Here is a 17,108-nt window from a genome sequence, read left to right as displayed (position 1 = left end):
ACTTGAATGTAAAAGTCAAACGTGAACAGAAGTCCGTAGACTGCTCCCTACTGTACCTTCTGGATCACAGACGACTGACTCATCAACCTGTATCTGTTTGTTCTTCATCCCTGTGTTATGTTAGTGCCAGTCTGTACTATCAGGTTAACTCCTTGTCACCCATTAGTGTCATGCCGTGTTTGGCTTGACAATTACCAATGGAGTTGACAAGAGCACAAGCAGATCTGGCACCAGGTCGTGTATCTCACTAACCAGTGTAAAGAAGTAGTGAACTACAAGTAGTTCAACTTGTAATTTAACTACATTTTGCATTGGCTTGGTGGTAGTTTAACTAAATTCAAATCTGGGTAGTGTTTTCACTAGTTAATTACTTTTTTGCCATGTAGTGGTGTAGATAACTACTGGAAGTACACTCTACTACTCTTTTTGCAAAAATAAAATATGGGTGAAATAGGCAATTATTTCCTTTCTTTTTCAGCATCAGACCTGAGTAATTCTCTCACTTGTGTTTAATAGGCTAAATATGACTTTGGGTCAAATGTTAACATAAGACCCCAAAATGATCTGTTCTTGCATTCATAGTCTATGACATTTCAGATTGACATATGCATTTATTTTTTTAGCTTAACCATTTTCAGTGAAAATAAATTGCTAGCTTGGTAAACTATATTTTCAGAGTAGCTTCCCAAACACTGTCATTAACATTGGTTGATAAGAGTCTGATGGGGGTAAAAACTTAAGCAATTAACTACCATAAGGGTTCACTTTTGTGTTGTCACTCATTCAGACTTGATTAAGGTTCCTTACCAACTCACTCAGCAGAGTAAATACTCTGCGGTCACGAGAAACTGCTGGGTTCCTGAAAAAAGCCCTGGCAAGCAAGATATTATTTTCCTTTTTTTTAACCTCCATTTTCCACCAGTCGAAACTGGAGGTCTGGGGTTGATTAAAGAGTTACGTTGTGGCTCCATCCTGCCACTACCCATTAGGCATGAAAATGCATGAGCACATGCGTAGTATGAACAAAGTTTCATCTCACATGTAACTGACTTAACTATTTCAACCTATTTATCTTGTTAGTGTTGTTCACCCTGTACTGTTAAAAGGCTTATAAGATGCTCAGAGGTCCTATGTTTCAATTATGTACAACATTGGGTGGGGGGGTGTTCAATTATGTAATGGAACATTATTTTTGGGTGATAGCAACCACCTGAGCTGATCATTCCCAACAGCATGCAGTGGGTCTACCTTAAAGACTACAATGCATAGACCATACAGGCACATGTATACACAGTTCAAGTCAGGTCACCAATGTAGAGACAGTCACTGGTACCAAAGTAATGGAACACTGACTCCAGGTATTTCATATTATAATAAATACCATACAGCAATCTAGGTGTGCATTACATTACATTTGTGGTTAGGTCAGTGGTCTTGAACCTCTGATATTTATAATTCTATTAACAGTCATAGACATCATCATACTCCGCTTCTCTGATTATTTTCCTTAGTAGATCAATAGTGCCATCTACTGCCCACTGTAATACAGCAGCAGTGCCATGATGAGCCAAGACTAGGGTTGTACAATTCTAGGAACTGGTAATAAATTCCCTGGTTTTCCCAGAATGAGGAGGGAATAAGCAGGAAAGCTCCAACCAGGATTTCTGGAAACCAGGGAATGTATTGAAAGTTCCCGGAAGTTTGCAACCCTAGCCAAGAAACACACGTCTAGCCTCAATTTAGGCAAGTGACTTGTTTCCCCCTCAGAAGCATTTTTTGTTTTGTTCAAGACAATACATTTACTGTATAGGATCAAAAATGGTAGGTAGACTGGATGTTCAGAACAGTACAGTTATGAGTGACAATATTCAAATGAAAAAATATCTTTAATGCTTCACACAACTTCAGATAAAATATGAGACACTCAAATTTCCCTTCTAATTCAAGTGCTTTAAATGCTTAATTACACTCAATAAAAAAACATTTATAACCTTATGGCATCTGACAACATATTCGATATGATTCACCTCCCTTTGCACCCAAAAGCAGAACAAAGACCAATGCAAACATTATCTCACAATGGAATCATAGAATCATACCAATTGGTTGTCAAATGAGTAACAAACACTTTCATCATAAAGGTTATATCCCAAATGGCACCCTATCCCCTTTATAGTGCACTACTTTTGACCGGGCCCTGGTAAAAAAAAAAAGTATACTACATAGGGAATAGTGTGCCGCTTTGGAGGCATGCTAAGAGTCAGTCACTACAGCACCCTAGAACCAATAAGACTAACATCCTGTACTACTCCATTTGAAACGCTGGTAATTTATTAAGTTATTATAACTTGCACAGTTGGGGTCTAGGGAGACCTCAAGCATTCCCTTTATAGTGCAGTACTTTAGACCAGGGCCCATAGAGAAACCCATAGGGCTCTGGTCAAAAGTAGTTGCCTGACATCCTGAATCGAATTCCGCTGCTCTATCGATCACTCCATACAAGAAATGCTAGTGGATGTGGCCAGAGTGATGAGGATGGGTAGTCAGACTACAAAAGTATTGCACTATGTCGGGACACAGTCTGAATGATTACCTCTACATACCAGAAGGGTTGTTGGTACTCACTACTAAAAACATACTGTAAGTGCTGTACTGACCTTTCAGATAGCTTTCCATATCAGAGAGAGAAATACCTTTACCACACACACACACACACCAGTCATAATTGTGTAATTGAAAGATTAAATTAATTAATACATTATGTAAAAAAAAGTTGGACCCAGGTATTTGTAACACAGAGACCTTTCAGCAAACATTCACACATTTTGTCATTAGTATAGTTCAATATATAGGTTTTTATGCAGCAGAGGGCACTGACTGGCCCAACAGTAAACTCATTTTATAGTGGATTTGGCGACAAGTTGAAACTGACAACTGCATGAGTAGTAGGTACAGTATCATAGTTTACAACCACAAGTACTTTTCGAGGTGGTTTTCTTCCCAGATGGGGGAATGTTATCTTTGAGGAACAAGGCCTAGTTTTTAGCTAGGCTCCAAAACAATCAAATCAACTAAGTTGAAATACATATAGCAATAGTCCGAGATCTATAGTTGTCTGCTTACAAATAGATCCCAATGTCCAGTGCGATAACACTAACATGTGCATTACCAATCAAAAGTTTGGGGTCACTAAGAAATGTCCTTGTTTTTTAAAGAAAAGCTATTTTTTTGTCCATTAAAATAACATCAAATTGATCAGAAATACAGTGTAGACATTGTTAGTGTTGTAAAAGACTATTGTATCTGGAAACGGCTGATTTTTTAAATGGAATATCTACATAGACGTACAGAGGCCCATTATCAGCAACCATGACTCTTGTGTTCCAAGGGCACGTTGTGTTAGGTAATCCAAGTATATCATTTTAAAAGGCTAATTGATCATTAGAAAACCCTTTTGCAATTATGTTAGCACAGCTGAAAACTGTTGTTCTGGTTAAAGATGCAATAAAACTGTCCTTCTTTAGACTAGTTGAGTATCTGGAGCATCAGCATTTTGGGTTCGATTACAGGCTCAGAATGGCCAGAAACCAAGAACTTTCTTCTGAAACTGGTCAGTCTATTCTTGTTCTGAGTAATGAAGGCTATTCCATGCGAGAAATTACCAAGAAACTGAAGATCTCGTACAACGCTGTGTATTACTCCCTTCACAGAACAGAACTGGCTCTAACCAGAATAGAAAGAGCAGGAAGCCCCGGTTCACAACTGAGCAAGAGGACAAGTACATTAAAGTGTCTACTTTGAGAAACAGATGCCTCACAAGTCCTCAACTGGCAGCTTCATTAAATAGTACCCGCAAAACGCCAGTCTCAATGTCAACAGTGAAGAGGCAACTCCGGGAAGCTGGCCATCTAGGCAGAGTTCCTTAGCTAACACAACGTGCCATTGGAACACAGGAGTGATGGTTTCTGATAATGGGCCTCTGTACGCCTATGTAGATATTCCATTTTTAAAGAAAATCAGCCGTTTCCAGATACAATAGTATTTTACAACATTAACAATGTCTACACTGTATTTCTGATCCATTTTATGTTATTTTAAATGGCTAAAAAAATGTGTTTTTCTTTCAAAAACAAGGAAATGTCCATTTCTAAGTGACCCCAAACTTTTGAATGGTAGTGATATTTACTGTTTCAAAGCAGGCTTCCTAATTAATTTGATTTCCAACATTGCTTCCTGTTGACCCTTGCCTGAAATAAGATCGGGAAAACACAGATAGTGCCCTGTTTAAATGACTTGTGCTGAGGAAGACCACAATGACGACATTGTAATTTTGATACTCGTAAAACATTTTGTAGCAAAAATAATCATTATGGTCAAACCCAAAAACATTGAGGTGCTTAAAATGGATGTGCTTGCTGGCTTCAACTCTGTTCAGTGTTTAGTCCATTGCAGCATTTTTTTTTTTACCCTTTCCAATCCTTGCACAGAACAGCATCCCCCCCCATCCCAAGTGTTATTTTTCAATGTTTTTCCTGCTTTTTCCCTGTGTCACCTTTGATGATCCATAGCCTTCCAAGTAAAATAGACAATTACTACTTGTCCATTCTCAGTGGCTAAGGCATTCCAAACCGGTTTGCTTTTCTTACATTCCTCTAAACAGCACTTCCGTTTAATACACCAAGTTTTACGCTGGACAAGCTGTTGTTGGACGAACTCGGCTGTAGTCTGCCTGTCCTCTGTGTCAAGGACCCCACTTCAAACACCTCCTGGATGGCTTTGCGGAAACAATGGAAGTTATAGTCTATTAAACCTGAAAGAAAACATCAGAAAATAAATCACACTATATGAATTTATTTCAAAACGAATTGGGCCAGTATCTTCCAGCACTACAAATGAGATAAGCATGGTAGTGCAGCGTGTTAAACTTCTTCTAAAGGCTATATGCATGTCGGTCAAATCAACAATAGGCTGCTAACATAAATGGTTAAATCCTATAAATGGTACCAGACTTTTGTCTTACCTTTCTTTTCAAAGCTCTCCTCTCTAAGGATGCAAACAAGGGCTAGGAACTTGGTGACCTCTTTCAGGTAGAGTATGGTGGTATTGTTGAGCTTAATGATGGCCAAAGACTCTTTATCATATGCACTGCCATTTCCATCTTCCCTCAGGCTGCAATGGAAGAACAAAGCTATTCACATTTTACAATCCCAAAATAAACTCAAAGCTCTCCACAATAGCTTTTCACAATCACAGCAATCTACGATTCCTTGTCAACCTTTACAATCACAAAAGCATCCTTACCACATGCTTCAACCGAATACAGTGCCAGAGTGATGCGTATTCACTGCACTGTTCATCTCAAATGATTTTCACATAAATCCCAAGCATGTACAATGTAATTGATTGAAGAGACAGTTAAATAGGATGTCCAATACACACATTTTTAAATGGCATGGCAGGGATCATCAACGAGATTCAGACGAGGAGTGATTGTTTTCTTGAGCAGATGGTCGGGGGATAGGAACATAATTACAAATGATTTGTAGACTCAAATTATTATTTTTAGTCAACTATTGTGTGTTTGGGCTTCTTGTCGTCAATTTGCAAACCTTTCTTACATTTGTCTACGATCACGTGTCTCTCTATTATGCGTGGGAATACTTGGGAACAGATTTCCAAAATTAAAATCACTTGGAGCTGATTTCTTGGTGTTTTTTGTAGACTTATGTCCAACAATGATTTATTATTAGTAGTTATTATTTATTTATTTTTTTGCTTATAAAACTTGGGAGGCCAAATAAAACCATCTGCGGGACAAATTCGGCCTGCCAGTTGGGGAACCCTGGCATATGATTTTCTCTCACCCATAGATACAAGAGACGTCAATGACAACATCGATCATGTCACAACAAAGCTCGTATGACTGCATGTCCACAGGGGAGCTGTCGGTGGCGATGTAAATCTTACTGACCACGTCAAACAGGAAGGCTTTCTCAATCCCAGAATTCTGTCCAAAAATAAAAACACAGGGGCAATTTTGACATAAGAAACATTATCAAAAGGACTAAAACATTGCAAAAAAATCTGTTGAGATTTGTGTAGAAGAACAGAAAAACAAGCATCAGTTCAAATCAGCTTATTGGTCAAAAGAATACGTACTGATATGAAAATGTTCACAAGGTTTTCCAATGTTGGTAGCTGAGGAATGAGCTTCTGGACAACTTTACTGAAAGCCTCAAATATAGAGTGGTCATAGATGCTGGTCAAATAAAAGCTGAAAGATAGAAAGAGAGAAGAGACAGAGAGAATTGAGATCGCAGTTATATTTCCTGTGTTTCTAACAGTTCCTCTCCCAACATGTTAGTTCAAAAACAAGCTGATCCCTCTGAGTAACATTCAGCCACATACCTAACCTACCACCAGTTAAGGACAAAACAGACTGCGCCGACAAATGGTTAAAAGCAAGTGTTGTTATGTACTTGAGTGAAGACCCAAAAGCGGTTTTAACAGAAAACAGAGTTCTTTAATGAAAAACAGGAATGGCATAAATCCTCTTCCAACGTTGACAATGGAACAAAAAGAACGTAGTATAGTGCAGGATGCACCTGCCAGGCAGACTCCGACAGGATAGGACAAGGTGGAAGCAAACGAGACGACAGCTTGCTTCTGGCATCAAAAACACAAACAAGAATCAGACACTGAAAGTAGCAGGAACAGAGAGAGAAATAGAGACCTAATCAGAGGGGGAAGAGAGAACAGGTGTGAAAGAGTGAATGAGCTAGTTAGGGAGATGTAGAACAGCTGAAGAATGAGAGACAGAGAAGGTAACCTAAAAAGACCAGCAGAGAGAGAATGAAGAGAAAGGACAGGAACAGACATAACAAGACATGACAGTACCCCCACTCACCGAGCGCCTCCTGGCGCACTCGAGGAGGAAACCTGGCGGCAACGGAGGAAATCATCGATCAGCGAACGGTCCAGCACGTCCCGAGAGGGAACCCAACTCCTCTCCTCAGGACCGTACCCCTCCCAATCCACTAGGTACTGATGACCACGGCCCCGAGGGCGCATGTCCAAAATCTTACGAACCCTGTAGATGGGTGCGCCCTCGACAAGGATGGGGGGGGGAGGGACGAGCGGGGCGCGAAGAACGGGCTTAACACAGGAGACATGGAAGACCGGGTGAACGCGACGAAGATAGCGCGGGAGAAGAAGTCGCACTGCGACAGGATTAATGACCTGGGAAATACGGAACGGACCAATGAACCGCGGGGCCAACTTGCGAGAAGCTGTCTTAAGGGGAAGGTTCTGAGTGGAGAGCCATACTCTCTGACCGCAACAATATCTAGGACTCTTGGTCCTACGCTTATTAGCGGCCCTCACAGTCTGCGCCCTATTACGGCAAAGTGCCGACCTGACCCCCTTCCAGGTGCGCTCGCAACGCTGGACAAAAGCCTGAGCGGAGGGGACGCAGGACTCGGCGAGCTGAGATGAGAACAGCGGAGGCTGGTACCCGAGGCTACTCTGAAAAGGAGATAGCCCGGTAGCAGACGAGGGAAGCGAGTTGTGGGCGTACTCTGCCCAGGGGAGCTGTTCTGACCAAGACGCAGGGTTACGAAAAGAAAGACTGCGTAAAATGCGACCAACAGTCTGATTGGCCCGTTCGGCTTGACCGTTAGACTGGGGATGAAAGCCGGACGAGAGACTGACGGAAGCCCCAATCAAACGGCAAAACTCCCTCCAAAATTGAGACGTGAACTGCGGGCCTCTGTCGGAAACGACGTCAGACGGAAGGCCATGAATTCGGAAAACATTCTCGATAATGATCTGAGCCGTCTCCTTAGCAGAAGGGAGCTTAGCGAGAGGAATGAAATGAGCCGCCTTAGAGAATCTATCGACAACCGTAAGAATAACTGTCTTCCCCGCTGATGAAGGCAGTCCGGTGATGAAATCTAAAGCGATGTGAGACCACGGTCGAGAGGGAATGGGAAGCGGTCTGAGACGGCCGGCAGGAGGAGAGTTCCCAGATTTAGTCTGCGCGCAGACCGAACAAGCGGCGACAAATCGACGCGCGTCACGTTCCCGAGTGGGCCACCAGAAACGCTGGCGAATGGAAGCGAGCGTACCCCGAACGCCGGGGTGGCCGGCTAACTTGGCAGAGTGGGCCCACTGAAGAACGGCCGGACGAGTAGGAACGGGAACGAACAGAAGGTTCCTAGGACAAGCTCGCGGCGACGGAGTGTGAGCGAGTGCTTGCTTTACCTGCCTCTCAATTCCCCAGACAGTCAACCCGACAACACGCCCTTCAGGGAGAATCCCCTCGGGGTCGGTGGAGACCTCAGAAGAACTGAAGAGACGAGATAAAGCATCAGGCTTGGTGTTTTTTGAGCCCGGACGATAAGAAATAACAAACTCGAAACGAGCGAAAAACAGAGCCCAACGAGCCTGACGCGCATTAAGTCGTTTGGCTGAACGGATGTACTCAAGGTTCCTATGGTCAGTCCAAACGACAAAAGGAACGGTCGCCCCCTCCAACCACTGTCGCCATTCGCCTAGGGCTAAGCGGATGGCGAGCAGTTCGCGATTACCAACATCATAGTTACGTTCTGACGGCGATAAGCGATGAGAGAAAACGCGCAAGGATGGACCTTGCCGTCAGAGAGAGAGCGCTGAGAAAGAATGGCCCCCACGCCCACCTCTGACGCGTCAACCTCAACAACAAACTGACTAGAGATGTCAGGTGTAACAAGAATAGGTGCGGATGTAAAACGATTCTTAAGAAGATCAAAAGCTCCCTGGGCGGAAACGGACCACTTAAAGCACGTCTTAACAGAAGTAAGGGCTGTGAGGGGAGCTGCCACCTGACCGAAATTACGGATGAAACGACGATAGAAATTAGCGAAGCCCAGAAAGCGCTGCAGCTCGACCCGTGACTTAGGAACGGGCCAATCAATGACAGCCTGGACCTTAGCGGGATCCATCCTAATGCCCTCAGCGGAAATAACGGAACCGAGAAAAGGGACAGAGGCGGCATGAAAAGTGCACTTCTCAGCCTTCACATAAAGACAGTTCTCCAAAAGGCGCAGGAGGACGCGTCGCACGTGCTGAACATGAATCGAGAGAGACGGTGAAAAAAATCAGGATATCGTCCATGTAAACGAAAACAAAAATGTTCAGCATGTCTCTCAGGACGTCGTTAACTAGTGCCTGAAAGACAGCTGGAGCGTTAACGAGGCCGAAAGGAAGAACCCGGTATTCAAAGTGCCCTAACGGAGTGTTAAACGCCGTCTTCCACTCGTCCCCCTCCCTGATGCGCACGAGATGGTAGGCGTTACGAAGGTCCAATTTGGTGAAAAACCTGGCTCCCTGCAGGATCTCGAAGGCTGAAGACATAAGAGGAAGCGGATAACGATTCTTAACTGTTATGTCATTCAGCCCTCGATAATCCACGCATGGGCGCAGGGACCCGTCCTTCTTCTGAACAAAAAAAAACCCCGCTCCGGCGGGAGAGGAGGAGGAGACTATGGTACCGGCGTCGAGCGAAACCGACAAATAATCCTCGAGAGCCTTACGTTCGGGAGCCGACAGAGAGTATAATCTACCCCGGGGGGGAGTAGTTCCCGGAAGGAGATCAATACTACAGTCATACGACCGGTGTGGAGGGAGAGAAGTGGCCTTGGAACGACTGAACACCGTGCACAGATCGTGATACTCCTCCGGCACCCCTGTCAAATCGCCAGGCTCCTCCTGTGAAGAAGAGACAGAGGAAACAGGAGGGATAGCAGACATTAAACAGGTCACATGACAAGAAACATTCCAGGATAGGATAACTAGACCAATTAATAGAAGGGTTATGGCGCACTAGCCAGGGATGACCCAAAACAACAGGTGTAAAAGGTGAACGAAAAATTAAAAAAGAAATGGTTTCGCTATGATTACCAGAGACAGTGAGGGTTAAAGGCAGCGTCTCACGCTGAATCTTGGGGAGAGAACTACCATCTAAAGCGAACAAGGCCGTTGGCTCCCCTAACTGTCTGAGAGGAATGTCATGTTCCCGAGCCCAGGTCTCGTCCATAAAACAGCCCTCCGCCCCAGAGTCTATCAAGGCACTGCAGGAAGCAGATGAACCGGGCCAGCGGAGATGGACCGGAAAGGTAGTGCGTGATCCAGAAGGAGAGGCCTGAGTAGTTGCGCTCACCAGTAGCCCTCCTCTTACTGATGAGCTCTGGCTTTTACTGGACATGAGGTGACAAAATGACCAGCGGAGCCGCAGTAGAGACAGAGGCGATTGGTGATTCTCCGTTCCTTCTCCTTGGCCGAGATGCGGATACCCCCCAGCTGCATAGGCTCAGCATCCGAACCGGCGGAGGAGGGTGGCAGTGATGCGGCAGGTGGCAGTGATGTGGAGAGGGGAGCAACGGAGAACGCGAACTCCTTTCCACGTGCTCGGCGACGAAGATCAAACCGTCGCTCTATGCGAATAGCGAGAGCTATTAAGGAGTCCAGACTGGAAGGAACCTCCCGGGAGAGGATCTCATCCTTAACCTCGACGAGGAGACCCTCCAGAAAACGAGCGAGCAAAGCCGGCTCGTTCCAGTCACTAGAGGCAGCGAGAGTGCGAAACTCAATAGAATAATCCGTTATGGACCGATTCCCCTGACATAGGGAAGACAGGGCCCTGGAAGCCTCCTCCCCAAAAACAGAACGGTCAAAAACCCGTATCATCTCCTCCTTAAAGTCCTGATACTGGTTAATACACTCAGCCCTCGCCTCCCAGATTGCCGTGCCCCACTCACGCGCCCGTCCGGTAAGGAGAGAAATGACGTAGGCGATGCGGGCTGCGCTCCTGGAGTAAGTGTTGGGCTGGAGAGAGAACACCACGTCACACTGAGTGAGGAATGAGCGGCACTCAGTGGGCTCCCCAGAGTAACACGGCGGGTTGTTGATCCTGGGCTCCGGAGACTCGGAAACCCTGGAAGTGGGCGGTGGATCGAGGTGGAGTTGGTGAACCTGTCTTGTGAGGTCGGAGACTTGGACGGCCAGGGTCTCAACGGCATGTCGAGCAGCAGACAATTCCTCCTCGTGTCTGCCTAGCATCGCTCCCTGGATCTCGACGGCGGAGTGAAAAGGGTCCGGAGCCGCTGGGTCCATTCTTGGTCTGATTCTTCTGTTATGTACTTGAGTGAAGACCCAAAAGCGGTTTTAACAGAAAACAGAGTTCTTTAATGAAAAACAGGAATGGCATAAATCCTCTTCCAACGTTGACAATGGAACAAAAAGAACGTAGTATAGTGCAGGATGCACCTGCCAGGCAGACTCCGACAGGATAGGACAAGGTGGAAGCAAACGAGACGACAGCTTGCTTCTGGCATCAAAAACACAAACAAGAATCAGACACTGAAAGTAGCAGGAACAGAGAGAGAAATAGAGACCTAATCAGAGGGGGAAGAGAGAACAGGTGTGAAAGAGTGAATGAGCTAGTTAGGGGAGATGTAGAACAGCTGAAGAATGAGAGACAGAGAAGGTAACCTAAAAAGACCAGCAGAGAGAGACAGAGTGAAGAGAAAGGACAGGAACAGACATAACAAGACATGACAAGTGTGTGGCCTTCATATCTCCTCTGACCACAGAATTTCAGCTGACATTTACTACTGTTCATTTCCCTAAGATTTGTCATGTTGAATAGCCAAAGTTGGTCCAGACCCAGCAGGTGATCTACTGCGCGCGTCCAACGTTCATTATGTTGTGTCTTGTCCTTTATACTAAAGGCCGTTACACACGTCATGCAAACAGAACGACGGAGCACTGTATATAGTCCGTTCCAAATTTGGAGTCACACAAAAGTACATAGAACAACATGTGAAAATTACACGTCGTTGCTGTGTTTGCATAGTTTGAGTGAAGTGTGTAGGGCCCTTAACCTGAGATGAAGCTTCTCCAGGCTGGCATCTGCCAGGTCATCGTTGGCTCTCTGATGGACGTCTCTTTGGGTTTCTATCTTGTGGTCATCTGACAGGCCATCAACCTTATGGATAAACACCTCAAAGTTGATCTCTGGGTTGACCCTGTAGGCTCTGGACACTGTGAGATGTAGCCTCCCCAAGGCTTCAACATAATCATCCTGATGAAACCAATAGAGAACAAAGACATAAGTAGAGCAGACACAATGCATCAGCCTATTTTTTAAATAAATAAAGATCAGTGGAACTGTAGGCTGTACAGTCAGTCTCCCAGGACTGCTGTAGAAAAGAAGAGCCTTCTCAATGTTTGCCATGGGTAGTGGGCAATTGCATGGTTACGGAATTATGCTGAGACTCATTTTTTCACTTTCAAATGTACACCTAACAAAAAAACATTTATTTTAGAGTTAAACAAACCATACATCTCTATGCACAAGGACTACTTTTAACAATTTCCACTGAACATTTTACAAAAAAACATTAACAGGAAGAACTGTGCAGATAAAAAGTTCAGTAATAGAATAAAACTGAGGGAGATTTTACCATTATTCTGAGACCAAACTGTGCATCTGCAGTTTTCTAAGTAGTCATTAGAGTTGTATGGTTTGTTCAACTTTGAAATCAATGGTTTTTGTTTGGCATACATTTTAAAGCATAATTAAAGTGTGTTACCTTGGAATTGCCCTAGTACAATGTCTAACATTCCTCTAGTATTCTCACCTGAGCATCAATGACGAATATCAAAGCCCCCGTGCCCCTGAAGATCATCTCATAGTCAAAGGTAGGGTCAAAGAAGTCCACCTGACCAGGGAAGTCCCAGATTTGAAAATTGACAAAAGAGCTGCTGGAGATGTCATCCTTGTAGATTTTGTTGGTGCTCTCCAAGAACAGCGTCTCATTGGGCGACATCTTGTGGAATACAACCTGGATATTGCACAATAGATGTTTAAATTAGACAAATACAATCAGTGTACATTACTACTTGACTAACTAGCTAGGTAATCAACAACTTGAGTAGTGTACTATGCATAAACACTATGGTGCATATACATTCTAAACATTGTAGTGATGCACAGAAGAACTGACCAGTAGCAACTTATTGGAGAACTAAACTAACAGAAATATAGCAACACACCTTTTGAATAGATGACTTTCCACTTCTTCGCAATCCCATCAGCAGGATCCTTGGTTTACTGTCACCTGACGTCGTGCTCTCCTCCTCGATATCTGGTTCCTCTACTCCGTAGCCAAAATCCTTTGGGAAAGAGTCCACAACACCATAATTCCGAGCCAATGCAGGCTCCTCGTACTGAATCGACATTTTACCTCAACTCCACCAAACAAATCAACGTTGGCGATTGTTAAATCTACTGGTCAAATCCAACCCTGTTCGGAGATAGCTAGGCTAGTTAGTGCTAACGCTAACTACTCAGATAACTTGCTAGCTACTGGTTTTGCTTGGTTGTTCACAACCTAATCGTGATTTGAAAATAGACGTTAGGTAGTGCTGTTATAGGGTGTATTCACTACGAACTAAATACCAGCATTTTAGTATCAAACAACATTACTGTATACTATACTTCCGCTACCCAACACCCCCGGGTTTAGCTTATCAACTTGCCAATTTTGTCTCACTTCCGCCATAACCTGTATTTCCCGCCCCCTTAATCTCATTGGTTCTCCCGCCTAAAACGTTAATCATAGCCCAAAATGTGTACATCTACGCACAGCATTGTTAGAACATTGGCCCGTTGTCTTTCCTACTTCTCGAATTTTCAGCGCAGCTCAAGCAATTTCTCCAACCGTCAACACATTCAGATGAATAGAGGACGCGTACCGGGACACGTGTTGGGCCAAGGGCTGTTCTTTTCACGAAGCAACACTGAGTGCCTGGATACAGCCATTCGCCGTGGTATATTGGCCATATACCACAAACCCCAGAGGTGGTGCCTTATTACTATTATAAATGGCTTACCAACGTAATTATAGCAGTACAAATTAATGTTTTGTCATACCCGTGGTATGTGGTCTGATATACCAAGGCTGTCAGCCTTGAACCACCCAGTTTATAATTTTGTTTATACAAGGGGTGGGTCTAATCCTGAATGCTGATTGTTTAAAAGCCAATTCCAGCCGGTGTCTATTTCACAAATTACCACCAGCTAAATCTATGACATTAAAATGCCTATTTACTCCACTGACTGCTCAATCTACTGTCTCATCAGCCCAGCTATTTATTTTTAATTAACTAGCCAAGTCAGTTAAGAACAAATTCTTATTTACAATGATTTCCTACCAGGAAACTGCCTTGTTCAGAGGCAGAATGACAGAGTTTTACCTTGTCAGCTCGGGGATTCAATCCAGCAACCTTTCACTTACCTGCCCAAAGCTCTAACCACTAGGCTACCTGCCTTGATCATCACAATAAAAAGCATATTATATCATATTTCTTTTACACTAACATTTCATTTTTAACAGAGGAGATTTGAATAAAACCTTGCTGCCAGGACACTGTTGTTCAGAGGAGCAAGAACGTTGCCAGCCAGTATGGCAATCCAACAATTAGAACTATTGAAGTTATTGGAAACTCAGTAGTAGACTGTTGGAAGATGCTAATTTCAAGATCGTTGCCTAAGATATTATACAACAAAATTTGAGGAAAGCCCAACCATTTAAGTCTTATGGGAAATATTGGGAATTAATGAAGTATGAAAAAAGATAAACAGCCACGAAGAGAGGTAAAGAAATTGCTGAACTTAAAAGACTGAGGTAAAATAAATTTAAGGAAATACTTGTTCTAATCTCTATGGAGGACCTTGATGAAGAAGGAAAGGGTCTGTTATTCTCTTTACAACTAGAAATGGACCAATGTAGGAAGAGAGAGCAAAAGGGGCATTTGTAAGATCAAGAAGGAGATGGTTGGAGGAAGGTAAAAATACACAAAATAATTTTACAATTTAGTGAGAAAATCTGAATTTACCTCAATTCATGAGTTTAATATAGATGGCAAAGAAAATGAAAACCCCAAAGATATTTCAAAATATGTTTCAGAATTCTATGGTAATCTTTACACCAGTAATGCTTGTCCTACTAGTGACATATCTGCCTTTCTAGATGAAGACTTCCAAAAGTCTTGTGATTAATTAATTTATATGGATGAAATGTTAAAAAATTATCAGCAAGATAGAAGAGAACAAATCTCCAGGGAATGATGGCCTTTTTTTGTGAATTCTATAAATATTTTCAGGAGGATATTGCTGAATTTATATTTAATGTTTTAAGGAGGCAATTGATTTAGGGGTCCTGCCTGTTTCTGCAACACAAGGCCTCATTTCTGTTATCCCCAAACCAAACAAAGATCCTATGATGTTAGAAAATTGGAGACCAATCACATTAATGAACAATAATGGAAAGCTACTTGCATGCATCTTTGTAGAAAGACTTATAAAAGGTATTGACAAAATCATTGATGATACCCAGTCTGGATTTATGAAGGGGAGACATATATGTAATAATATTTGACTAGTATTGGACTTGATAGACTACAATGAGCACATTATGGAAGATAGCTTTATTTTATTTGTAGACTTTTACAAGGCTTTAATACAGTAGAACATTATTTTATTTTTGAGACTTTGGTTTTGGTCAATATTTTCAAAGTGTAATTAAGACACTCCACAATAATAGTAATGCTCTGTTAAATTATCCCATGGAACTTCAAAGAGATTCGACATTAGAAGCGGAATTTAACAAGGATGCCCAATTTCTCCTTTCTTATTTTTATTGGTCACACAAGTTATGGCACTTTATATCTATACGGATAGATTTAGGGGTATTCAGATACAAGATAAAGAGATAAAAATGTTCATTATTGTCTGATGACACCTCCATTTAAAAAAAAAGATTATAATGATGCCAGGAAAGCTATTGAGTGTATTAATGTCTTCTCACATGTATCTGGTTTATATCTGAATATTAGGGAATGTGAATTATTTGTGTTGAAAAGATGTGACTTAAACTCAGTATGTAATATCCCTGTAAAAGATGTGATCACATATCTTGGTATTAAAGTTAACAAAGACCAGAAAGAAAGGGCCAATTTAAATGTCTCTCCTATTGTAGAGAAAATTGGAAAGAGATTTAACTCCTGGTTATTATGAGATGTTTCTTTATCTGGATGTGTACTTTTATCAAAATCTGAAAGTCTGTCCAGATTAGTTTATACCTCCCTTGCCTTGGATGTTCCTCTGTCAGTAACTAAAACGGTTGATTCTAAATGATTTAACTTCATGTGGAGGAATAAACCTCATTATTTAAGAGAAACAGTCATATGTAGCACTCAAAGTGGGGAAGGATTGAATGCTCTGGATTTTAAAACCTCTAATATAATCTTTAAGATCAAATGGATACAAAACGATTTAAGAAATAAGGATTGCATTTGAAATATAATCCCTAATTTAATATTCCAACAGATTGATGGTCTACAATTCTTACTCAAATGCAACTTTGATGTGGGTAAGATTCCAATTAACCTTGCTAACCTTCATAAAAAGCATTTCTAACTTGGAACCTCATGTAAAAACATAATTTTCCCCCACATAGATGTACAACCTGGAATAATAAAGACATAAAATACAAAAACAAGTCTTTGTTTTTCCAGAACTGGTTTTACAACAGCATTATCTGGGTTAAACAATTATTGAATAATGATGGACAAATGTATGATTATCCAGAACACGTGAGAACACACAATGTTACATTCACTCCTGAGGATTTTCAAAAAGTTGTTATAGCTGTCCCTAAAGGTGCCATTCTTCTTTTAGGACATTATAACAGTACTCCAAGTTCAACTGTTGAGGATTTTGTAGCCTCAATACAGCTAGAAGGAATTGACATTTTAAACTATTAATGTAGTAACATGTTTATAAGAAAACTATGTCAAAATGTTACTATCCCCTCAGCTAAAATATAATGGAAATCAGCTCTAGGACAAGTGAACTGGAACAAAGTCTCGCTGTTGTCTGGCAAATATTGTATATCTAATGAGGTGAAAGAAGTTTTATACAAACTCATTCATAGAATCTACCCTGTAAAGACCTTTATTACACACAGATTCAAAACAGCTATTAATAACAAATGTGTATTTTG

General features: G+C 42.3%; 1 protein-coding gene across 1 annotated transcript; it reads right to left on the bottom strand.

The window, feature by feature from the left end:
* Positions 1-4,062: 4,062 nt before the first annotated feature.
* Positions 4,063-13,611, bottom strand: LOC135549716 (ras-related GTP-binding protein C-like). Its single transcript, XM_064979943.1, has 7 exons — positions 13,096-13,611; positions 12,681-12,884; positions 11,922-12,121; positions 6,160-6,274; positions 5,865-6,007; positions 5,021-5,169; positions 4,063-4,810 (listed from the first exon to the last, which is right to left on the bottom strand). The coding sequence occupies exons 1-7, from the start codon at positions 13,279-13,281 to the stop codon at positions 4,653-4,655; spliced, it is 1,155 nt and encodes a 384-aa protein (XP_064836015.1). The 5' UTR covers positions 13,282-13,611; the 3' UTR covers positions 4,063-4,652.
* Positions 13,612-17,108: the final 3,497 nt, after the last annotated feature.

Source organism: Oncorhynchus masou, chromosome 12 (genome assembly GCF_036934945.1).
Source record: "Oncorhynchus masou masou isolate Uvic2021 chromosome 12, UVic_Omas_1.1, whole genome shotgun sequence".
NCBI lineage: Eukaryota > Metazoa > Chordata > Actinopteri > Salmoniformes > Salmonidae > Oncorhynchus > Oncorhynchus masou.
Note: the sequence above shows the minus strand (reverse complement) of the source record. Positions and strands in the feature narration are given on the sequence as shown.